This window comes from Tachyglossus aculeatus, chromosome 10, assembly GCF_015852505.1.
Source record: "Tachyglossus aculeatus isolate mTacAcu1 chromosome 10, mTacAcu1.pri, whole genome shotgun sequence".
In the NCBI taxonomy this organism is placed as follows: domain Eukaryota; kingdom Metazoa; phylum Chordata; class Mammalia; order Monotremata; family Tachyglossidae; genus Tachyglossus; species Tachyglossus aculeatus.
In genome coordinates, this window is record NC_052075.1 from 56993941 (window position 1) to 57018540 (window position 24600).

At 58.3% G+C, this 24600-nt stretch overlaps 1 protein-coding gene across 1 annotated transcript in view; it reads left to right on the top strand.

The window, feature by feature from the left end:
• Window positions 1-24600, top strand: part of ESPL1 (extra spindle pole bodies like 1, separase) — a 38020-nt gene extending 13420 nt beyond the window's left edge. Inside the window, exons 5-29 of the mRNA XM_038752051.1 lie at window positions 1176-1312; window positions 2420-2619; window positions 2708-2947; window positions 3036-3192; window positions 3278-3416; window positions 6987-7126; window positions 7214-7348; window positions 7445-7564; window positions 7650-7821; window positions 8961-9089; window positions 9187-9343; window positions 10412-10521; window positions 12986-13962; window positions 16857-17301; window positions 20003-20339; window positions 20441-20652; window positions 20828-20955; window positions 21687-21809; window positions 22122-22277; window positions 22373-22543; window positions 22672-22776; window positions 22850-22965; window positions 23152-23235; window positions 23361-23525; window positions 24390-24600. Of these exons, the coding sequence (XP_038607979.1) occupies window positions 1176-1312; window positions 2420-2619; window positions 2708-2947; window positions 3036-3192; window positions 3278-3416; window positions 6987-7126; window positions 7214-7348; window positions 7445-7564; window positions 7650-7821; window positions 8961-9089; window positions 9187-9343; window positions 10412-10521; window positions 12986-13962; window positions 16857-17301; window positions 20003-20339; window positions 20441-20652; window positions 20828-20955; window positions 21687-21809; window positions 22122-22277; window positions 22373-22543; window positions 22672-22776; window positions 22850-22965; window positions 23152-23235; window positions 23361-23525; window positions 24390-24591 (5057 nt within the window). The 3' untranslated portion in view covers window positions 24592-24600. The remainder of the gene's footprint in view (window positions 1-1175; window positions 1313-2419; window positions 2620-2707; window positions 2948-3035; window positions 3193-3277; window positions 3417-6986; window positions 7127-7213; window positions 7349-7444; window positions 7565-7649; window positions 7822-8960; window positions 9090-9186; window positions 9344-10411; window positions 10522-12985; window positions 13963-16856; window positions 17302-20002; window positions 20340-20440; window positions 20653-20827; window positions 20956-21686; window positions 21810-22121; window positions 22278-22372; window positions 22544-22671; window positions 22777-22849; window positions 22966-23151; window positions 23236-23360; window positions 23526-24389) is intronic.

Sequence of the window (24600 nt, forward strand, 5' to 3'; positions counted from 1 at the left end):
CCCAGTTTCCCACTTTTTTTTTTTTAAATGGTATTTATTAGGCGCTCACTATGTGCAAAGCACTGTTCTAAGCGCTGGGGAGTTTACAGGGTGATCAGGTTGTCCCACGGGGGGCTCCCAGTCTTCACCCCCATTTGCCAGATGAGGTCACTGAGGCACAGAGAAGTGAATGATGATGATGATGGCATTTATTAAGCGCTTACTATGTGCAAAGCACTGTCCTAAGCGCTGGGGAGTTTACAAGGTGATCAGGTTGTCCCACGGCGGGCTCACAGTCTTAATCCCCATTTTACAGATGAGGTCACTGAGGCCCAGAGAATACTACTAATAATAATGATGGCATTTTATTAAGCGCTTACTATGTGCAAAGCACTGTTCTGAGCGCTGGGGAGTTTACAAGGTGATCAGGTTGTCTCATGGGGGGCTTCCAGTCTTAATCCCCATTTTACAGATGAGGGAACTGAGGCACAGAGAAGAAGAATAATAATGATGGCATTTTATTAAGTGCTTACTATGTGCAAAGCACTGTTCTAAGCGCTGGGGAGTTTACAAGGTGATCAGGTTGTCCCACGGGGGGCTCACAGTCTTCATCCCCATTTTACAGATGAGGTAACTGAGGCCCAGAGAATAATAATAATAATAATGGCATTTTATTAAGCGCTTACTCTGTGGAAAGCACTGTTCTGAGCGCTGGGGAGTTTACAAGATGATCAGGTTGTCCCCTGGGGGGCTCACAGTCTTAATCCCCATTTTACAGATGAGGTCACTGAGGCCCAGAGAATACTAATAATAATGATGGCATTTTATTAAGCGCTTACTATGTGCAAAGCACTGTTCTGAGCGCTGGGGAGTTTACAAGGTGATCAGGTTGTCCCCCGGGGGGCTCCCAGTCTTCACCCCCATTTTACAGATGAGGTCACTGAGGCCCAGAGAACACTAATAATAATGATGGCATTTTATTAAGCGCTCACTATATGTGCAAAGCACTGTGAAGTGACTTGCCCAAAGCCACCCAGCTGACAAGCGGCGGAGCCGGGATTTGAACCCATGACCTCTGACTCCAAAGCCCGGGCTCTTTCCGCTGAGCCACGCTGCTTGTTCGCTTGGGGGCCGGGGGTCCGGGGAGGGGAGGGGAGGGAGCGGGCCCTGACGGCCTCCATGTGGCTTCCGCCCAGTGTCCTGCGCCAGCAATCTGGCGTACGGCTTCTACAGCCGCAAGCTGTACGCCCAGGCCGCCGCCATCCTGGAGCCCCTGTGCCAGCGGCTGAGCGCCACGGAGCCCGGCCCGGCCCCCGTGGTGGCAGCGGAGAAGGTGAGGCGGCCCGCCGGCCGACCGTGAGCCCGCCGTTGGGTAGGGACCGTCTCTACGTGTTGCCAACTTGTCCTTCCCAAGCGCTTAGTACAGTGCTCTGCACGCCGTAAGCATTCAATAAGTACGATTGAATGAATGTGAGCCCACTGTTGGGTAGGGACCGTCTCTATATGTTGCCAACTTGTCCTTCCCAAGCACTTAGTACAGTGTTCTGCACACAGTATGCACTTAAATATGATTGAATGAATGAATGTGAGCCCACTGTTAGGTAGGGACCGTCTCTATATGTTGCCAACTTGTCCTTCCCAAGCGCTTAGTACAGTGCTCTGCACACAGTAAGCGCTCAGTAAATACAATTGAGTGAATGTGAGCTCACTGTTGGGTAGGGACCATCTCTATATGTTGCCAACTTGTCCTTCACAAGCGCTTAGTACAGTGCTCTGCACATAGTAAGCGCTCAATAAATACGAATGAATGTGAGCCCACTGTTAGGTAGTTACCATCTCTATATGTTGCCAACTTGTCCTTCCCAAGCGCTTAGTACAGTGCTCTGCACATAGTAAGCGCTCAATAAATACGAATGAATGTGAGCCCACTGTTAGGTAGTTACCATCTCTATATGTTGCCAACTTGTCCTTCCCAAGCGCTTAGTCCAGTGCTCTGCACACAGTAAGCGCTCAATAAAGACGAATGAATGAATGAGTGTGAGCCCACTGTTGGGTAGGGACCGTCTCTATACATTGCCAACTTGTCCTTTCCAGGCGCTTAGTCCAGTGCTCTGCACACAGTAAGCGCTTAATAAATACGATTGAATGAATGAATGAATGTGAGCCCACTGTTGGGTAGGGACAGTCTCTAGATGTTGCCAACTTAGTCCAGTGCTCTGCACACAGTAAGCGCTCAATAAACCCGATTGAATGAATGAATGGGAGCCCGCTGTTGGGTAGGGACCGTCTCTAGACGTTGCCGACTTAGTCCAGTGCTCCGCACACAGTAAGCGCTCAATAAAGACGATTGAATGAATGAATGAATGAATGACCGTGCGGCCCGCGGGCGAGGGGGGGGCACGTGTCCCACCCGGGTCCCTCTCCCCGCCGGCCCCCGCAGCTGCACAGGTGTTTCCGGCTGCAAGTGGAGAGCCTGAGGAAGCTGGAGCGGGGCGGCGTGGGCGCGGCGGCGGAGGCCGTGACCTCGTGGCTGGCGGCCCTGCGGCCCCACGGCCCCGGCCACGCGGCCGAGCCCGTCGCCCTCTGGGCCCGCGTCAAGGTGGACGCCGCCAAGGCCGGCCTGGAGGAGCTGCAGCTGAAGTAGGTGGCCGGGGGGGCGCGGCGGGCGCGGCGGGGCCGGCGGGCGGGCGGGCGGGCGGGCGCGTCCCAACCACCCGCCCCTCCGCAGGACCCTGCGGGACGCCCTGCCCGGCTGGAGCCCCGAGACCCTGGCCGTCCTGCTGGCCGAGGAGCTGCGGGCCTACAAGGGGGTGCGGGCGGACACCGGGCGGGAGCGCTTCAACGTCATCTGCGACCTGCTGGAGCTGTGCCCGGCCGAGGGGCCCGCCGCCCGCCAGGCCCGCGCCGTCCACCTGCTGGAGCTGGCGCAGGTGCTCTGCTACAACCACCTGGCCCGGCAGACCGACTGGTGAGGGGCCGGCTCCGGGGCGGGGGGCCGGGGCGGGCCCGGGGGGCGGCCCGCTCAGCCGCGGCGCCCCGCTTGACCTCCCCCGCAGCACGGCCCTGGACGCGGTGCGGGAAGCCCTGGCACTGCTGGAGGCGGTGGCGGCGGCATCGGCGGCCGTGCCCGCGGACTCGGCCCGACTCCGGGATGACCAGGCCCGGGCCCTCCTCTGGCTCCACATCTGCTCGCTGGAGGCCAAGATGAAGAAGGTGAGGGGCGGCCGCAGAGGGACGTCCCGGGGGTGGGCGCGGGGGCCGTCCCTCTGCGGGGTCCGAGCCGCCGTCCCGCCCTCAGGGCACCGAGCAGGACCGCGGCGCCCGGGGCCGGCCCGGGCTGGACGAGTTCGAAGCCAACGACCTCAACTACGAAGACCGGGTCCAGGACGACTGCTTCCTGCACGGCGGCATCGCCTTCAACCTGCTCGGCGACGCCGGTGAGGGGTGATGATGATGATGATGATGATGATGGCTTACTATGTGCCAAGCACTGTTCTAAGCGCTGGGGGCATACAAGGTGATCAGGTTGTCCTGCGTGGGGCTCACAGTCATCACCCCCGTTTTGCAGATGAGGGAACTGAGGCTCCGAGAAGTGACTTGCCCAAGGTCACGCAGCAGATGTGGCGGAGCTGGGATTCGAACCTGTGACCTCGGACTCCAAAGTTCTTGCTGTTCCCACTGAGCCACGCTGCTCCTCCAAGGGTGGGCGCGGGAGGGGGCACGGGGCGGCGGTGAGCCGGCCTCACCTCCTCTGCCTCGGTTCCCTCATCTGTAAAAATGGGGGGTTAAGACTGTGAGCCCCACGGGGGACAACCTGATTACGTCGCATCTACCCCAGCGCTTAGTAATAACGATGGTGATATTTGTTAATCACTTACTAGGTGCCAAGCACTGTACTAAGCGCTGGGATAGATACGGGGTAATCAGGTTGTCCCCCGGGGGCTCAGATGCCCTTAGTCTTAATAATTACAATAATAATAATAATAGTAATAATGATGATGATGATATTTGTTTAGCGCTTACTAGGTGCCAAGCACCGTACTAAGCGCTGGGGTAGATATGAGATAATCAGGTTGTTCCCCGTGGGGCTCAGATGCCCTTAGTCTTAATTACAATAATAATAGTAATGATGATGATGATATTTGTTAAGCGCTTACTAGGTGCCAAGCACCGTACTAAGCGCTGGGATAAATACGAGATAATCAGGTTGTTCCCCGTGGGGCTCAGATGCCCTAAGTCTTAATTACAATAATAATAGTAATGATGATGATGATATTTGTTAAGCGCTTATTAGGTGCCAAGCACCGTACTAAGCGCTGGGATAGATACGAGGTAATCAGGTCATCCCCCGGGGGGCTCAGATGCCCTTAGTCTTAATAATTACAATAATAATAACAGTAATAGTGATGATGATATTTGTTAAGCGCTTACTAGGTGCCAAGCACCGTACTAAGTGCTGGGATAGATACGAGATAATCAGGTTGTTCCCCGTGGGGCTCAGATGCCCTTAGTCTTAATTACAATAATAATAATAATAGTAATGATGATGATATTTGTTAAGCGCTTACTAGGTGCCAAGCACCGTACTAAGCGCTGGGATAGATATGGGGTAATCAGGTTGTCCCCCGGGGGGCTCAGATGCCCTTAGTCTTAATAATTACAATAATAATAATAATAGTGTTGATGATATTTAAGCGCTTACTAGGTGCCAAGCACCGTACTAAGCCCTTAACAAATATCATTATTATTATGTTATTATTATTAAGACTAATGGCGGCCCGCCTCTGCCTTCCTAGCTCAAAGAGCCTGGATTACCTCGTATAATAATAATGATGGCAATTGTTAAGCGCTTACTATGTGCAAAGCACTATTCTAAGCGCTGGGGAGGATACAAGGTCATCAGGTTGTCCCACAGGGGGCACACAGTCTTCATCCCCATTTTTTTATAGATGAGGTAACTGAGGCCCAGAGAATAATAATAATAATAATAATAATAATAATAATAATAATAATAATAATAATAATAATAATAATGGCATTTGTTTAGCACTTACTATGTGCAAAGCACTGTTCTAAGCGCTGGGGGGATACAAGGTGATCGGGTTGTCCCACGGGGGGCTCACAGTCTTCACCCCCATTTTCCAGATGAGGGAACTGAGGCCCAGAGAAGTGAAGTGACTTGCCCAAAGTCACCCAGCTGACAAGTGGCGGAGCTGGGATTAGAACCCAAGCCCGGGCTCTTTCCACTGAGCCACGCTGCTTCTCTAATATCTATCGTATCTATCCCAGCGCTTAGTGTGGTGCTTGGCACCTAGTAAGTGCTTAACAAATATCATCACCATTATTATTACTATTAGTATTATTATTACTAATGGCGTCTGAGCCTCATGGGGGACAACCTGATTACCTCATATCTATCCCGGCGCTTAGTATGGTGCTTGGCACCTAGTAAGCGCTTAACAAATATCATCATTGTTATAACTATTAGCATTATTATTATTACTAATGGCATCTGAGCCCCTCGGGGGACAACCTGATTACCTCGTATCCATCCCAGCACTTAGTACGGTCCTTGGCACCAAGTAAGCACTTAACAAATATCATCATCATTATTATTACTATTAGTATTATTATTATTAAGGCTAATGGCGTCTGAGCCCCCTGGGGGACAACCTGATTACCTCATATCCATCCCAGCGCTTAGTACGGTGCTTGGCACCTAGTAAGCGCTTAACAAATATCATCATCATTATTATTACTATTATTACTATTATTAAGACTAATGGCATCTGAGCCCCACGGGGAACAACCTGATTACCTCGGATCCATCCCAGCGCTTAGTACGGTGCTTGGCGCCTAGTAAGTGCTTAACAAATATCATCATCATTATTATTACTATTATTATTATTATTAAGACTAATGGCATCTGAGCCCCACGGGGAACAACCTGATTACCTCGGATCCATCCCAGCGCTTAGTACGGTGCTTGGCGCCTAGTAAGCGCTTAACAAATGTCATCATTATTATTACTCTTAGTATTATTATTAAGACTAATGGCATCTGAGCCCCACGGGGGACAACCTGATGACCTCGTATCCATCCCAGCGCTTAGTACGGTCCTTGACACCTAGTAAGCGCTTAACAAATATCGTCATCATTATTATTACTATTATTATTATTAAGACTAATGGCATCTGAGCCCCATGGGGGACAACCTGATTACCTCGTATCTATCCCAGTGCTTAGTATGGTGCTTGGCACCTAGTAGTGCTTAACAAACATCATCATCACTATTATTACTCTTAATATTATTATTATTAAGACTAATGGCGTCTGAGCCCCCTGGGGGACAGCCTGATCACCTTATATCTATCCCAGTGCTTAGTACAGCGCTTGGCACCTAGTAAGCGCTTAACAAATGTAATCATCAGTATTACTCTTAGTATTATTAATAAGACTAATGGCATCTGAGCCCCACGAGGGACAACCTGATGACCTCGTATCCATCCCAGCGCTTAGTACGGTCCTTGGCACCTAGTCAGCGCTTAAGGCCCTGCTGAGAGCTCACCTCCTCCAGGAGGCCTTCCCAGACTGAGCCCCTTCCTTCCTCTCCCCCTCGTCCCCCTCTCCATCCCCCCATCTTACCTCCTTCCCTTCCCCACAGCACCTGTATATATGTATATATGGTTGTACATATTTATTACTCTATTTGTTTATTTATTTATTTTACTTGTACATTTCTATCCTATTTATTTTATTTTGTTGGTATGTTTGGTTCTGTTCTCTGTCTCCCCCTTTTAGGCTGTGAGCCCACTGTTGGGTAGGGACTGTCTCTATGTGTTGCCAATTTGTACTTCCCAAGCGCTTAGTACGGTGCTCTGCACATAGTAAGCGCTCAATAAATACGATTGATTGATTGATTGATTAACAAATATCATCATCGTTATTAGTACCATTATTATTATTATTAATAAGACTAATGGCAACTCCCGCCTCTGCCTTCCCAGCTCAGTCGAAGAGCCTGGACCAGGCCCTGGCCCTGTGGCAGTCGATCCTGAGCGAGCCCGGCCCTCCGGCCGTGCGCTGCCCGAAGCAGACGGCCGGCTCCCTGCAGGTCCTGGGTGCCCTGTACTGCCTGGCCAACAAGGTAGGAGTCGGGGCGGTGCCCGCGGGCGGCGGTGGCGGCGGCGGGCTCCCGTGCCCGCGTGTGACACCTCCCCCGGGGATCCCACAGCCCCTGCGGGCCCTGGAGGCGTTCGGCCTGCTCCGGCGGCTCTCGGAGGCCACGGGAGACCCCGCCGGGGCGGCCGCCGCCTCCTGCCACGCCGCCCGGCTCCTCCTCCTCCTGGACTGCCCCGGCTACGCCCAGGTGGGTACCGCCCCCGCCCCCCGGGCCCGGGCAAGCGTCCGGCTCGCCGGCCCCAGGGGTCCTCAGCGTCCCCCTTCTGCCGCCCACCCCCGCCAGCGCTCCCTGGAAGAGGCGGAGTCGAGCCTGAAGCGCGTCGACCCCGCCGCCGACTGCTCCCTGCTGCTCGCCCAGACCTGCGCCCTGCTCCGCAGCTGGCTCTGCTACGCCACGGGAAAGGTGGGCCCGCGGAGGGGCCGGCCGCGGGGGTGGCGGGGGGGGCCCCGGGCCGGCCCCTCCCTGACGGCCGCCCCGTCCCCTCCAGGTGCCCGAGGGGCAGGCCCTGCTGCTGGGCGTCCTGCGCCACCCGGCCCTGCGGCGCCCGTCGAAGCCGTGGTACCTGCTCCGCGCCCAGACGCTGCAGCTGCTGGCCCGCTACCTGGCCCTCCCGCCCCACGGCCTCGCCGAGGACCTGTGGGAAGAGCTCTGCGCCCAAGGTGGGCCGCGGTGGGCACCGGGCCCGTCGGGTCATCCCCCCCCTCCAAAATTGGATCTCTGAAACGATCATAGGGCACCCAGTCGGGGTTGAGAACCAAAGCAGCGTGGCTCAGTGGAAAGAGCCCGGGCTCTGGAGTCGGAGGTCATGGGTTCAAACCCCGGCTCTGCCAGTTGTCGGCTGGGTGCCTTTGGGCGAGTCGCTTCACTTCTCTGGGCCTCAGTTCCCTCATCTGGAAAACGGGGATTAAGAGTGCGAGCCCCCCGTGGGGCAACCTGATCACCTTGTAACCTTCCCAGGGCTTAGAACGGTGCTCTGCACATAGTAAGCGCTTAATAAATGCCATTATTATTAAAATGGTGGCTTTCCGGTCCCCTTGGGCTTGGGAGGCTGGCTCCTCCCGACCCCCACGGGCCGAGCCCCCCAGGCGGAGCCTCTGTGCTGAGCTCCCCGGCCAACAGATCGGGCGGGCACCCCCCACCACCCCATTTCTGCACACAGTAAGCGCTCAATAAGTACGATTGAATGAAGGAATGAATTTCTGCCTCCTTCCCCCGTGTGGTGAGGCCGTTTGTCCATTCGGTCAATCAATCAATCAGTCAATCAATCGTATTTATTGAGCGCTTACTATGTGCAGAGCACTGTACTAAGCGCTTGGGAAGTACAAATTGGCAACACATAGAGACAGTCCCTACGCAACAGTGGGCTCACAGTCTAAAAGGGGGAGACAGAGAACAGAACCAAACATACCAACAAAATAAAATAAATAGGATAGAAATGTACAAGTAAAATAAATTAATAAATAGAGTAATAAATATGTACAACCATATATACATATATACAGGTGCTGTGGGGAAGGGAAGGAGGTAAGATGGGGGGATGGAGAGGGGGACGAGGGGGAGAGGAAGGAAGGGGCTCAGTCGTATCTACTGAGCACTTACCGCGTGCAAAGCACTGTACTGAGCGCTTGCTCTGCACACAGTAATGGCTCAATAAATACGATTGATTGATTGGCGGGACACAATGAGGAGGGCGTGGGTGCTCTGGGGCACTGGAGGGGAGAGAGGTTGGGGGCGGATGGGCCCGGGGGGGGGGGGGCGGTTCCCCGCCTCAGCAGGACGCCCCCCGCCCCCGCTGCAGGCTGGCAGAGCCCGGAGACCGCCCTGACCGACTCCCACAAGCTCCTCCGCAGCATCGTCGTCCTCCTCGTGGGCAGCGACCCGTTCTCGCCCGGCCGGGGGGCCCCGGAGGCCCCCTTCCTGGACTTCGGTGGGGCCCGGCGGAGGCGGCGGGCGGGACCGGGGGGAGAGGGGGGTCCGGGGCGAGCCGCCGGGGCCCCCTCACCGCCCCGCCGGCCTCCCCGCAGGCGACAACCTGTGGCAGAAGTGGCAGGTCCTGTCGGAGGTGTTGGCCTGCTCCGAGCAACTGGTGGGGCTGCTCACCCGGCTGGGCAGCGCCAGCGAGGCCAAGGCTTTCTGCCTGGAGGCGCTCAAACTGACCATGAAGCTGCAGACCCTACGGTGGTGAGTGGCCGGGGCGGGGCCGGGAGCCGCGCGGCGCAGTGGAAAGAGCCCGGGGTCGTGGGTTCGAATCCTGGCCCCACCACACGTCTGCTGTGTGGCCTTGGGCAAGTCACTTCTCTAAGCCTCAGCTCCCTCACCTGGAAAATGGGGATGAAGACTGGGAGCCCCACGTGGGACAGCCTGATCGTCTTGTATCCCCTCCAGCGCTTAGGACAGTGCATGACCTCATCTGGAAAAGGGGGGATGAAGACTGTGAGCCCCACGTGGGACGACCTGATCACCTTGTAGTTCCCCCAGCGCTTAGAACAGGGCTTGGCACGTAGTAAGCGCTTGACAAATCTCAAAATTATTATTTATACTGCGTTTATCATCGGCATTGTCAAAAGGCCCCGCTGCGGCGGGTCGTTCGGCCTCGGGCCCGGGGGCAGTGCGGTCTAGCGGAAAGAGCCCGATAGCGGGAAAGCTGTGCCGCTGGCCTGCCCTGTGAACCCGGCCACGGCATTTCACCTCCCGGTACTTCAGTTTCTTCATCTGCAAAATGGGGCTAAGATCCCCACTCTCCCTCCCTCTTAGGACTGTGGGACGGTGGGGGGGGGTCCGTCCAATCTCATTACCTGCCGGTCTCACCTCCGCAACATTGCCAAGATCCGCCCTTTCCTCTCCATCCAAACCGTCACCCCGCCTGTTCAATCTCCCATCCTATCCCGACTGGATTACCGCATCAGCCTGTATATATGTAGATATGTTTGTACATACTTATTACTCTATTTTACTTGTACATATCTATTCTATTTATTTTATTTTGTTAGTATGTTTGGTTTTGTTCTCTGTCTCCCCCTTTTAGACTGTGAGCCCACTGTTGGGTAGGGACTGTCGCTATATGATGCCAATTTGGACTTCCCAAGCGCTTAGTCCAGTGCTGTGCACACAGTAAGCGCTCAATAAATACGATTGATGATGAGGATGATGATGATTGCACATAGTAAGCGCTTAATAAATGCCATTATTATCATTATTATTATTATTATTATTATTATCCCCTGACCCTCCCCACCTCCCTCCCTGCAGGTGTGCCCTGTTCCTGGTGCTCAAGGCGGAGCTGGAGCTGACGAGGGGCGACGTCGACCTCGGCCAGGCGGACCTGCAGCAAGTCCTCTTCCTCCTCGAATCCTGCACAGGTCGGCGGCCCCGGGGGTCGACGGGCTGCGGCCGCGGGGACTCGGGGAAGACCGCGGGCGGGCACCGGGATCGGGCCCATGGTGGCGTTTATCGGGCACCGACTGGGGGGAGAGTGGTATTTAGTGAGCGCTGGCCGTGGGCGGACCGCTGTACTGAGCACTGGGGAGAGGACTGGAGAGCGATAAAGAGGCCCATTCCCCGCCCTCGATGAGCTTCGGGTCTAGAATGAAGCAGTGTGGCTCAGTGGAAAGAGCCCGGGCTTTGGAGTAATAATAATTTTATTTGTACATATTTATTCTGTTTATCTTGTTCTCTTTCTCCCCCTTCTCGACTGTGAGCCCACTGTTGGGTAGGGACCGTCTCTATATGTTGCCAACTCGGACTTCCCAAGCGCTTAGTGCAGTGCTCTGCACACAGTAAGCGCTCAATAAATACGATTGATTGATTGATGGAATAATGATGGCATTTATTAAGCGCTTGCTATGTGCAAAGCGCCGTTCTGAGCGCTGGGGAGGTTACAGGGTGATCAGGTTGTCCCACGGTGGGCTCCCAGTCTTAATCCCCATTTTATTGGTGAGGGAACTGAGGCCCAGAGAAGTGAAGTGACTTGCCCAAAGTCATCCAGCTGGCTATTGGCAGAGGCGGGATTCAAACCCACAACCTCTGACTCCAAAGCCCGGGCTCTTTCCACTGAGCCACGCTGCTTCTCTGGAGTATATATGTATACTGTATATATTACCTGTGTGTGTATATGTGTATATATATATATATATGTCTCACATGTATATATGTTTGTACGTATTTATTACTCTATTTGTACATATTTATTCTATTTTTTGTTAATATGGTTTGTTCTCTGTCTCCCCCTTCTAGACTGTGAGCCCACTGTTGGGTAGGGACCGTCTCTGTATGTTGCCAACTTGGACTTCCCAAGCGCTTAGTACAGTGCTGTGCACACAGTAAGCGCTCAATAAATACGATTGAATGAAAGTCAGAGGTCATGGGTTCAAATCCCAGCTCCGCCAGTTGTCAGCTGTGTGACTTTGGGCACACAGTCCCAGATTCGCTTCTCTGGGCCTCAGTGACCTCATCTGTAAAATGGGGATGAAGACTGTGAGCCCCCTGTGGGACAGCCCATTCGCCTTATAATAATAATAGTAATGATAGCATTTATTAAGCGCTTACTGTGTGCAAGGCACTGTTCTAAGCGCTGGGGAGGTTACAAGGTGATCAGATTGTCCCACGGGGGGCTCACAGTCTTAATCCCCATTTTCCAAATGAGGGAACTGAAGCCCAGAGAAGTGAAGTGACTTGCCCAAAGTCACCCAGCTGACAAGTGGCGGAGCTGGGATTTGAACCCATGACCTCTGACTCCAAAGCCCGGGCTCTTCCCACTGACCTCCCCAGTGCTTAGGACAGTGCTTTGCATATAGTAAGCACTTAATAAATGCCGTCATTATTATTAGAGGGGAAGACGGACATGAATAGGAGTAGATAAATGACAGTTGGGGGGATGAATAAAGGGAGCGACTCGGGGCGACGCAGAAGGGAGTGGGAGAAGAGGAAAGGAGGGCTCAGCCAGGGAAGGCCTCTGGGAGGAGGTGAGCCTTCAATCAATCAATCAATTGTATTTATTGAGTGCTTACTGTGTGCAGAGCACTGTACTAAGCGCTCAGGAAGTCCAAGTTGGCAACATCTAGAGACGGTCCCTACCCAACAGTGGGCTCACAGTCTAGAAGGGGGAATAAGGTTTGAATAAGGTTTGAAGCGCTCAATAAGTACGACTGAATGAATGAATGAATGAATGTGAGCTCACTGTTGGGTCGGGACTGTCTCTAGATGTTGCCAACTTGTCCTTCCCAAGCGCTTAGTACAGTGCTCCGCCCACAGTAAGCGCTCAATAAATACGATTGAATGAATGTGAGCCCACTGTTGGGTAGGGACCGTCTCTATACGTTCCCAACTTGTCCTTCCCAAGCGCTTAGTACAGTGCTCCGCCCACAGTAAGCGCTCGATAATAGATACGATTGAATGAATGAATGTGCGCCCACTGTTGGGTGGGGACCGTCTCTATACGTTCCCAACTTGTCCTTCCCAAGCGCTCAGTCCAGTGCTCCGCCCACAGTAAGCGCTCGATAATAGATACGATTGAATGAATGAATGTGCGCCCACTGTTGGGTAGGGGACCGTCTCTATACGTTCCCAACTTGTCCTTCCCAAGCGCTCAGTCCAGTGCTCCGCCCACAGTAAGCGCTCCATAAATGCGATTGAATTGAAGGAATGAGTGAAAGGGCGGGAGAGTCATCGTCTGCGGGGTTTGAGGAGGGAGGACGTGCCAGGCCAGGGGCGGGACGGGGGCGAGGGGTTGGGAGCAGGGGGCTGGACGAGTTGACCCCGAGGTGGGTTCCCAGACTCACGATTCCTCCTTTCTCTCTCTCCTTCTTTCCCTCCCCCGGCACCAAGAGTTCGAAAGGGCAGAGTCGCCGTCGGGCAAGGGGCCGCGGGCCGTCCGCCCCGAGAAGGGGCAGTGGCAGCCCCGGACCCCCGCCGGCCCGCGGCCCCCGCCGGAGGAGGAGCCGCCGTTCCTCACGGGGCCGGCCCTGGACCTGGTGGCCACCGTGGCCGCCCAGCCCTCGTCCTCCCAGCCGTCCTCCCCGGCGCTGAAGGCCCGGCCCCGCGCCCGCCCCGGCTTCCTCTCCCACCCGCCCGCCTGCGGCTGCGCCCTGTGCGGCGACCCCGCGCTCTCCGCCGTCTGCCTGCGCTGGGCCCTGGCGGCGGGCCGGGCCCAGCTGGCCCTCGGCCACCGGACGGAAGGGGCGGCCCTGCTGCGGGGCGGGCTGGAGGGCTGCCCGGCGGCGGCGGGGCGGCTGGGCGAGGCCCTGCGGGCCTCCGTGGGCGCCCCCGCCGACCCCCCGCCCGCCCCCGGGCCGCTGGAGGAGGTGGCGGCGGAGGCCTACGCGCTGCTGGCGCTGGACGGGGCGGGCCGGGCCCCGGGCCCGGAGCTGGGGCGGCTCTTGGAGGCCGGGCTGGACCTCGTGGAGGCGCGGGGCCCCCGGTTGGCACCCTGGCACGCCGCCCTGCTCCTGGCCCGGGCCCTGGCCGCCCTCTCGGCCCGCGGCCGCTCCCCGGCCCGGCTCTTCGCCGCAGCCTGGGCTTGGTGCCCGGCGGCCCCGCGGCCCCCGAAGAGCGGCTCTCACCCTCCCCGGGTCCCCCGAGGCCAGCGAGGGGCGGCGGCCCCTCCCCGGGGAGACCCCCCGCTCCCGGAGGACGCGGAGGGCACCGGCCTCGGGCGGCCCAGCGTGGCCTGCACCCCCCGGGGCCCGGGCCGGACCAGGCCGGGCAGTGCCCGCGCCCCCTTCGCCGTCTTCGACGAGAACAGTCCCCCGGGGCCCCTCCCCGGGGCCCCCCGGCCGGGCCGGAGAGTCCAGTCCCGCCTCAAGGTAAGCGCCAGGCTCCTTCTTTAGCAATGGTAATTTGGTTGGTTTTGTTCTCCGTCTCCCCCTTTTAGACTGTGAGCCCACTGTTGGGTAGGAACTGTATATGTTGCCAACTTGGACTTCCCAAGCGCTTAGTACAGTGCTCTGCACCTCGTCCCCCTCTCCATCCCCCCATCTTCCCTCCTTCCCTTCCCCACAGCACCTGTATATCAATCAATCATATTTGTTGAGCGCTTACTATGTGCAGAGCACTGTACTAAGCGCTTGGGAAGTACAATGTACATATGTATATATGTAGATATGTTTGTACATATTTATTACTCTATTTTACTTGTTCATATCTATTCTATTTATTTTATCTTGTTAGTATGTTTGGTTTTGTCTCCCCCCCTTTTAGACTGTGAGCCCACTGTTGGGTAGGGACTGTCTCTCTATGTTGCCAATTTGTACTTCCCAAGCGCTTAGTCCAGTGCTCTGCACACAGTAAGCGCTCAATAAATACGATTGATGATGATGTTGGGTAGGAACTGTATATGTTGCCAACTTGGACTTCCCAAGCGCTCAGTACAGTGCTCTGCGCCTCGTCCCCCTCTCCATCCCCCCGCCTTACCTCCTTCCCTTCCCCACAGCACCTGTATATATGTAGATATGTTTGTACATATTTATTACTCTATTTATTTATTTTACTTGTACATATCTGTTTATTTTATTTTGTTAGTATGTTTGGCTTTCTCTCCCCCTTTTAGACAGTGAGCCCACTGTTGGGTAGGGACTGTCTCTATCTGTTGCCAACTTGGACTTCCCAAGCGCTTAGTACAGTGCTCTGCACACAGTAAGCGCTCAATAAATACGATTGATGATGATGATGATGTTGAGGGCCACGGGAGGGTGGGGATGATGGGGAGGGGGCTGACACCATTCATTCATTCCTTCCTTCATTCATTCAGTCGTACTTATTGAGCGCTTACTGTGTGCAGAGCACTGTACTAAGCGCTTGGGAAGTCCAAGTCGGCAACGTATAAAGACGGTCCCCCCCCAACGACGGGCACCAGTGATGGGTCCCCCTCTCCCGTCTCCCGTCTTACGGCGTCACCGGCTGACCGCCCTCCCATCTGCTCTCCCGTCCCTCCGCTCCTAACTCAGTTCAATCGCATTTATCGAGCGCTTACTGCGTGCGGAGCGCTGTACTAAGCGCTTGGGGGAGGACAATAAAATAGTTCATCGACAGATTCCCTGCCCACAGCAAGCTGACGGTCCAGAGAGGGGAGACAGGCATGCGTAGAAATAAGTGTGACCGTGGGCTTGGGAGTCGGAGGATGTGGGTTCTACTCCCGGCTCTGCCACTTGTCTGCTGGGTGACCTTGGGCAAGCCACTTCACTTCTCTGGGCCTCAGTTATCTCATCTGCAAAATGGGGATGAAGACTGTGAGCCCCATGTGGGACAACCTGATCACCTTGTATCTACCCCAGCACGTAGAACAGTGCTTGGCGCATAGTAAGTGCTTAACACATACCATCGTTATTATTATTATTATTATTATTATTATTCTCTGGGCCTCAGTTCCCTCATCTGTAAAATGGGGATGAAGACTGTGAGCCCTGATGACCTTGTACCTACTGCCAGTGCTTAGGATAGTGCTTGGTGCATAGTAAGCGCTCAACAAATACCATCATCATTATTATTATTATTCTCTGGGCCTCAGATTCCCTCATCTGTAAAATGGGGATAAAGACTGGGAGCCCCATGGGGGACAACCTGATCACCTTGTATCCTCCCCAGTGCCTAGAACAGTGCTTGGCGCATAGTAAGCGCTTAACAAATACCATCATTATAATTATTAGTAGTAGTATTCTCTGGGCCTCAGTTCTCTCATCTGTAAAATGGGGATGAAGACTGGGAGCCCCACAGGGGACAACCTGATCACCTTCTATCTCCCGCCAGCGCTTAGAACACTCCTTGGCGCATAGTAAGCGCTTAACAAATACCATCATCATCCATATTATTGTTATTGTTATTCGCTGGGCCTCAGTTCCCTTGTCTGTAAAATGGGGATGAAGACTGGGAGCCCCACGGGGGACAACCTGATCACCTTCTATCTCCCGCCAGCGCTTAGAACACTCCTTGGCGCATAGTAAGCGCTTAACAAATACTGTCATCATCCTTATTCTAAGGATTATTCTATTAGAATCCTTATTCTAGAATTCTAGAATAGAATTCTATTAGAATCCTTATTCTAAGGATTCTAAGGTTATTCTAAGCCCTTAGAACAGGGCTGGGTGCATAGTAAGCGCTTAACAAATACCATCATCATCCTTATTATTGTTATTGTTATTCGCTGGGCCTCAGTTCCCTCATCTGTAAAATGGGGATGAAGACTGGGAGCCCCACGGGGGGGGCGGGGGGGGGCAACCTGATCACCTTCTATCTCCCGCCAGCGCTTAGAACACTCCTTGGTGCATAGTAAGCGCTTACCAAGTACCATCATCATCCTTATTGTTATTCGCTGGGCCTCAGTTCCCTCGTCTGTAAAATGGGGATGACTGATTACCTTATATCCGCACCAGGGCCTAGACAGTGCTTGGCACATAGTAAGCGCTTAACAAATATTAAGTAATATTAATTACTTTATATTTACTTAATATTTAGCATTATTAATACTTAACATTAGCAGTTAAGCATTATTAATGCTTAATATCAAAAATTAAGCATTATTAATGCTTAATATTAATAATTAAGCATTATTGATACTTAACATTAATAATTAAGTTTTATTAAGTATTAATTAAGTAATTAAATAATTACTTAAGTAATTAATATTTACTTAATTTTTACTTCTTAAAAATTAAGTAAACGACGGGGCCCTGAGCCCTCTCCTGCTCTCTCCCCCCGACCCCAGGTGATCTTCAGCGACGACAGCGACCTGGAAGACCCGTCCCCGCCGCCCGCGGCCGAAGCCAAGAGATCGGGGGGCCGAGGCCGGGGCGGCGGGGGGGCCCCACGGGCCGGCCGGAAGGCGGCCGGACGAGGTCCCCGGCCCCGCCGCGGCGGGACGGGCCCGGAGCGGCCCACCCCCAGGCCCGCCCGGCGTCGCCCCGGCCCCGCCGTGGAAACGACGCGAAGCTCGCCGCGGCGGCGGGACCTACCGGACCTGAGCCTCGAGACCCTCCGGGCCTCCGACGGGGACGGGGACAGCCCGGGCCCGCCGCGCCGGGGCTCCGCCGCCGCCGCCAGCGGGGGGCTGGAGGTCCTGAGACGCGACCCCGGCCCGGCCCCGGCCCCCCGCCCCGAGAGGCCGAGCCGACGAGACGTCTCCGACCTCCGCCCGGCCCCCGCTACCGTCGGTAAGCGGCCCCCGAGGAGGGAGGTGGGCTGGGGACCCTTCCCCGCTTGGGCCCGGCGGGCCGGCCCGAGAGTCGGGGGACCTGGGTTCTAATCCCGGCTCCGCCGCTTGGCTGCTGGGGGACCTCGGGCTGGTCGCCTCACTTACCGGGCCCTCGGTTCCCGCAGAGACGGGGGTTTAGAGTGAGCCCCGTGTGGGACGGGGACTGCGTCCAACCCGATGACCTTGTGGGGAAGCAGCGTGGCTCAGCAGAAAGAGCCCGGGCTTTGGAGTCGGAGGTCATGGGTTCAAATCCCGGCTGCACTGGGGTGACTTTGGGCAAGTCACCTACTTTTCGGGCCCTCGGTTCCCGCAGAAACGGTGGTTTAGACTGAGCCCCATGTGGGACAGGGACTGCGTCCAACCCGATGACCTTGTGGGGAAGCAGTGTGGCTCAGCAGAAAGAGCCTGGGCTTTGGAGTCAGTCACGGGTTCAAATCCCGGCTCCGCCGCTTGTCAGCTGTGTGACCTCGGGCAAGCCGCCTCACTTTTCAGGCCCTCGGGTCCCTCAGAAACGGGGGTTTAGAGTGAGCCCCGTGTGGGACGGGGACTGCGTCCAACCCGATGGCCCTGTGGGGAAGCAGCGTGGCTCAGCGGAAAGAGCCCGGGCTTTGGAGTCGGAGGTCATGGGTTCAAATCCCGGCTCTGCTGCTTGTCAGCTGTGTGACCTCGGGCAAGTCACCTCACTTTTTGGGCCCTCGGTTCCCTCACCTGTGAAACGGGGGTTTAGACTGAGCCCCGTGTGGGACGGGGACTGCGTCCAACCCGATGACCCTGTGGGGAAGCAGCGTGGCTCAGCAGAAAGAGCCCGGGCTTTGGAGTCGGAGGTCATGGGTTCAAATCCCGGCTGCGCTGGGGTGACTTTGGGCAAGTCACCTCAGTTTTCGGGCCCTCGGTTCCCTCATCAGTGAAACGGGGGTTTAGAGTGAGCCCCATGTGGGACGGGGACTGCGTCCAACCCAGTGACCTTGTGGGGAAGCAGTGTGGCTCAGCGGAAAGAGCCCGGGCTTTGGAGTCAGAGGTCATGGGTTCAAATCCCGGCTGCACTGGGGTGACTTTGGGCAAGTCACTTCACTTTTCAGGCCCTCGGTTCCCTCACCTGTGAAACAGGGGTTTAGACTGAGCCCCATGTGGGACGGGGACTGCGTCCAACCCGTTGACCCTGTGGGGAAGCAGCGTGGCTCAGCGGAAAGAGCCCGGGCTTTGGAGTCGGAGGTCACGGGTTCAAATCCTGGCTCTGCCGCTTGTCTGCTGGGTTACCTCGGGCAAGTCACCTCACTTTTCGGGCCCTCGGTTCCCCCACCTGTGAGCCCTCTAGACTGTGAGCCCACTGTTGGGTAGGGACCGTCTCTATATGCTGCCAGCTTGTACTTCTGAAGCGCTTAGTCCAGTGCTCTGCACACAGTAAGCGCTCAATAAATACGATTGATTGATTGAAACGGGGGTTTAGACTCAGCCCCATGTGGGACGGGGACTGCGTCCAACCCGATGACCCTGTGGGGAATCAGTGTGGCTCAGCGGAAAGAGCCCGGGCTTTGGAGTCAGAGGTCACGGGTTCAAATCCCGGCTCCGCCGCTTGTCAGCCGGGTGACTTTGGTCAAGTCACTTCTGCGCCTCAGTAAAATGGGGATTCAGACTGTGAGCCCCCCGTGGCACAACCTGATCACCTTGTAATCTCCCCAGCGCTTAGAATTAATCAATTGTATTTATTATTTATTAGAACAGTGCTTGGCACATAGAGCTTAATGCTGTCATTATTATTATCACTATCTATCGTGGTGCTTAGAACAGTGCTTGGCACCGAGTAAGCGCTTAACAAATGCCATTATCAAAGGGGGGTTTGGGGAGAAAGGCGGGACCCATCCCCTTCTGTGGGAGGGAGAGCGGGGAGGAGGCTTGCGGGAAGACGAGACGGATCGTGGATGGACTTGGGCTGTTGACCGTGCAGAGGGGGGAATGGACGCAGGGGGAAGCTGGGAAGACTTACTGGAGGAGGTTTTATCATCATCATCATCAATCGTATTTATTGAGCGCTTACTATGTGCAGAGCACTGTACTAAGCGCTTGGGAAGTACAAATTGGCAACATCTAGAGACAGTCCCTACCCAACAGTGGGCTCACAGTCTAAAAGGGGGAGACAGAGAACAAAACCAAATATACTAACAAAATAAAACAAATAGAATAGATATGTACAAGTAAGATAAATAGAGTAATAAATATGTACAAACATATATACATCTATACAGGTGCTGTGGGGAAGGGAAGGAGATAAGATGGGGGGGATGGAGAGGGGGACGAGGGGGAGAGGAAGGAAGGGGCTCAGTCTGGGAAGGCCTCCTGGAGGAGGTGAGCTCTCAGCAGGGCCTTGAAGGGAGGAAGAGAGCGAGCTTGGCGGAGGGGCAGAGGGAGCAGGGCATTCAAGGCCTGGGGGAGGACGGGGGCCGGGGGTCGATGGCGGGACAGGTGAGAACGAGGTACAGTGAGGAGATTAGCGGCGGAGAAGCAAAGGGTGCAGGGTGGGCTAGAGAAGGGAGGTGAGGTAGGAGGGGGCGAGGGGATGGATGGACAGCCTTGAAGCCCAGGGTGAGGAGTTTCTGCCTGATGCACAGATTGATTGGTAGCCACTGGAGATTTTTGAGGAATCAGGCACGGGTCGCGGGAAGGGACCCGTTTCGGGGTCCGGGGGGTGGACTCGGAGGCCCGCCGTCATCACGGGGCGCTGCCCTGGCGAAGGGTCTGGGCCCAGGCCTCCGACCGCCGCCGTTTTCTCCCCCGTCTGGGCCCAGACCTCTCCACCCTGGACTCGGTGGCCGCCTCGCTGGCGGTCGCCTTCCGCTGCGTCAGCCGCTGCCCCCCGAGCGGGCTGTACGGCCACCTGTGCCGCCTGCTGGCCCTCTGCCTGGGCCACCGGGACCCCGCCGTCACCGCCTTCCTGGTGGCCGAGTCCGTGGCGGTCACCCTGCGCCACCAGCTCCTGGTCCACCTGCACCGCCAACTCCAGTAGGCCTCGGGGGGCTCGGGGGGTGGGCTCGGGGGGGCTCCGGGGCCGGGGGCCGCACGGGGGGCCGAGCCCTCACCCCGCCGCCCCTTCCCCCCAGCAGCAAGACCCGGAAGCAGCGGGCGGCGGGCGCGGACGTGGCCGAGCAGCTGAAGGCCCTGAGCCTGCGGGAGGAAGAGGAGGAGGCGGCCGGAGCCGGCCGGCCCCCCCTCGCCCGCCTCCAGCGCCTGTTCGGCTTCGGGCCGGCCGGCCCGCGCCCCTTCCCCGGGCCCGAGGCCGAGGCCTTCCGCCGGCGCCTGGCCCAGATGCCCGCGGGTGAGGCGGCCCGGGCCCCGGGTCCCGGGAGGGAGTCGGGGGTGGGGGCCGCGAGGGCGGGATGGGAGGGGCGCATGGGGGGGGGGGGTGTCACGCCGAAGGGAAGGAGACGGGGCCCCGTGCCCGCCGGCCGCCCACCGTGACGGCCGCCCCCGCCCGCGCCCGCGCCTCCTAGGCGTGACGGTGTGCGTGCTGGCGGCCTGCGGGCTGCAGCCGGGCGCCCCGGGGGACGGCCTGCTCCTCACCCGCCTGGAACGCGACCGGGACCCGCTCACCGTCCACATCCCCACCGACCTGGGCCAGGTGGGCCGCTGGGCTCGGGGGCAGCCGGGGGGGGGGGCCTGCTGAAGGGGCCGGTGTGGGGGAGCTGAGACTCACAGCCTTGCACCCTCCCTCCCTCCCTCCCTCTCTCTCTCCCTCCTTCCTTCCCTCTTTTCCTTTCTCTCACCCTCCCTTCCCTTCCTACCTCCCTCTTCCTCCCTGCCACTTCCTTTCTTCCTCCCTCCCTCTTCCTCCCTCTGTCCTTTCCCTTTTCTTTCCCTCCCTCTCTCCTTTCCTTTCCCTTTTCTTTCCCTCCCTCTCTCCTTTCCTTTCCTCTCTTCCTCCCTTTATCTCCTTTCCTCCCCTCCCTCTCCTTTCCTCCCTCCCTCTCCTTTCCTCCCCTTCCTCTCCTTTCCTCCCCTCCCTCTCCTTTCCTCCCTCTCTCTCCTTTCCTCCCTCTCTCTCCTTTCCTCCCTCCCTCCCTCTCCTCTCCTTTCCTCCCCTCCCTCTCCTTTCCCTCCCCTTCCCTCTCCTTTCCCTCCCCTCTCTCTCCTTTCCCTCCCCTCTCTCTCCTTTCCCTCCCCTCTCTCTCCTTTCCCTCCCCTCTCTCTCCTTGCCTCCCCTCTCTCTCCTTGCCTCCCCTCTCTCTCCTTGCCTCCCCTCCCTCTCCTTTCCCTCCCCTCTCTCTCCTTGCCTCCCCTCTCTCTCCTTGCCTCCCCTCCCTCTCCTTCCCCTCCCTCCCCTTGTCTCCGTCGGGGCGTCCTTGGCTCCAGCTTTCCCTGAGCGCTGCCCTGGCGGAGTTTGAGGCCATCCAGAAGGAGCAGAAGGAGAACAGCACCTGCACCGACAAGTGCCAGTGGTGGACGGGACGCCTGGAGCTCAACCGCAGGATGGAGGTAGGTGCCGGGGGCCGGTGGGGAGGGAGGGCTCCTCCTCGGGCCCCGGTGCCCCCCAACACCCCGGTTCCCTGCCGCCACCGTTTCCCTCACTCTTCCTCGCCCTCCCTGCCTACCGAGGACTACGGGGGTCCCACAAGCGCTCGGTCCAGAGCTCGGCCCCCAGGAAGGGCTCCGGCGTGCAGAGCGCCGGGCCGAGCGTTTGGGAGAGGACAGGGGGAACGAGAACCAGACAGGCCTCCCCTGCCCACGGCGAGTTGACGGGGTGGAGGGGGGCGCTCACTAAGTGCCACCCCGCCTCGCCCGGCCCAGGTCCTGATCGGGTCGCTGGAGAAGCACGTGCTGGGCTGCTGGCGGGGGCTGCTGCTGCCACGCTCTGAGGACCCCGGCCCGGCCCAGGAGGCCGCCGGGCTGCGGGGGCCCCTGCGGGACTGCGGTTGGACCCAGCCGGACGTCGCCCTGCTGCAGGTGGGCGGCGGCGGGGCGGGTGGTGGGCCGGGGGCGGGCGGCGGGGCGGGGGCGGCCCCGGGACTGAGGCGGCCGTGGCTCCGTCCTGCCCGCAGGCCGCGCTGGGCGGTGCCCACGCCCTCACCCCCCCGGACGTGCGCTCCCTGGCCCGGGGCCTCTGCCCGGCCCAGCCCGAGCGGGCGGAGGAGCTGCTGCGGGAGGCCGTGGACCGGCTGCGGGGCCGCACGGCCCCCCGCGCTGGCCACTTAGTGCTCGTGCTGGACAAGGTGAGCCCGGGGCTGGGTAGGGGACCGTCTCTACGGGTTGCCGGCTTGCATTTCCCAAGCACGCAGTGAGCGCTCAGTAAGTAGGATTGAATGAACGTCCCGGTTTGGGCCCACGCCCTGTTCCCCAGCATCTTCAGAAGCTGCCGTGGGAGACCACCCCCAGCCTGCGGGCCCTGCCCGTCACGCGCCTGCCCTCGCTCCGCTTCCTGCTCAGCTACGGGCTCCCGCGAGAGGTGAGGGGGGGGACGGGGGCGGAGCGGGCCCGGGGGGCGGCCGGACCGACCACCCCACCGTCTCCGGCTTCAGGCGCGGGCCCCGTCGGTGCTGGAGGAAGGCGTGGACCCCCGCAGCGCCTACTACGTCCTCAACCCCCACAACAACCTGGCCGGTACCGAGGAGAAGTTCCGGGAGCACTTCCGCAGGTGCTCCCGAGCCCCCGTCCCTCCTCCTTCCTCCCGCGGGGGCGGCCGGTCGCGCGTCCGTGGCCGGGGGGGCCGTTCCCCTGGAGCTTAGCTTAACCACGCGACTCGGTGGTTGCCCGTTGCGGGGGGCGAGGCGGATCCCTCGGCCGGCACCCTGAGTCCTCTGTCGTCGTCCCCCCCCCTCAGCGAGGCAGGCTGGCAGGGGGTAGTGGGGCAGGTCCCCAGCCCGGAGCAGCTGCAGGCGGCCCTGACGGAGCACGACCTGTACATGTGAGCGCCCGGGGGGCATCGGGTGGCGGGGGGGAGACGGCCCTCCGACGCGACCCCTCCTCACCCGCCCCGTGCCCGGGGGCCGGCCGGCCCGCCCTCTGACGCCTCTCGGCCCGGCCCGGCAGCTACGCGGGGCACGGGGCCGGCGCCCGCTTCCTGGACGGGCAGACGATCCTGCGGCTGGACTGCCGCGCCGTGGCCCTGCTCTTCGGCTGCAGCAGCGCGGCCCTGGCCGTACGCGGGGACCTGGACGCCGCCGGCATCCTGCTCAAGTACCTCATGGCCGGATGGTCAGTCGGGGGCGCGGGCCGGCCGGCGGGGCGGGAAGTTGCCCCCCAGATCCCCAGCCCGGGCGGACGACCCGCTCCGTATCCCCTCCCGGCCTCCTTTTAGCCGATCGCCGGCATCCGGGCGTATTTTTTGAGCGCTCACTGCGTGCAGAGCACCGTGCTAAGCGCTTGGGAGGGGACGATAGAACAGACACGTTCCCCGCCCACAATGCGTTTTATAATTCGGAGAAGCAGCGTGGCTCGGTGGGAAGAGCCCGGGCTTTGGAGTCGGGGGGCAGGGGTTCAAATCCCGGCTCCGCCGACTGCCAGCCGGGCGAGTCGGGGCGAGTCGCTTCTCTGGGCCTCAGCTCCCTCATCCGTAAAATGGGGATGAAGACTGGGAGCCCCCCGTGGGACCGCCTGATTACCTTCTAACCTCCCCTTTGGAGTCAGAGGGCAGGGGTTCAAATCCCGGCTCCGCCGACTGCCAGCCGGGCGACTCGGGGCGAGTCGCTTCTCTGGGCCTCAGCTCCCTCATCCGTAAAATGGGGATGAAGACTGGGAGCCCCCCGTGGGACCGCCTGATTACCTTCTAACCTCCCCTTTGGAGTCAGAGGGCAGGGGTTCAAATCCCGGCTCCGCCGACTGCCAGCCGGGCGACTCGGGGCGAGTCGCTTCTCTGGGCCTCAGCTCCCTCATCCATAAAATGGGGATGAGGACTGGGAGGCCCCCCCTGTGGGACCGCCTGATCACCTTGTCACCTCCCTTTGCGCATAGTAAGCTTAACAGTGCCATCGTTATTCTTATTCAAGGGGGAAGCTGGGGAGGGGGGAGGCCCCGTTTCCCGGCCCGGGCCTTCCCACCCGCCCCGTCTCCCCTTCCCAGCCCCCTGTTCCTGGGAAACCTGTGGGACGTGACGGATCGGGATATCGACCGCTACACGGAGGCCTTGCTGCGGGGCTGGCTGGGGGCGGGCGGCGGAGCCCCCCTGCTGCACCACGTGGCCCAGGCCCGCCAGGCCCCCCGCCTCAAGCACCTCATCGGCGCGGCCCCCGTCGTCTACGGACTCCCCGTCTGCCTGCGGTGACCCCCCCGC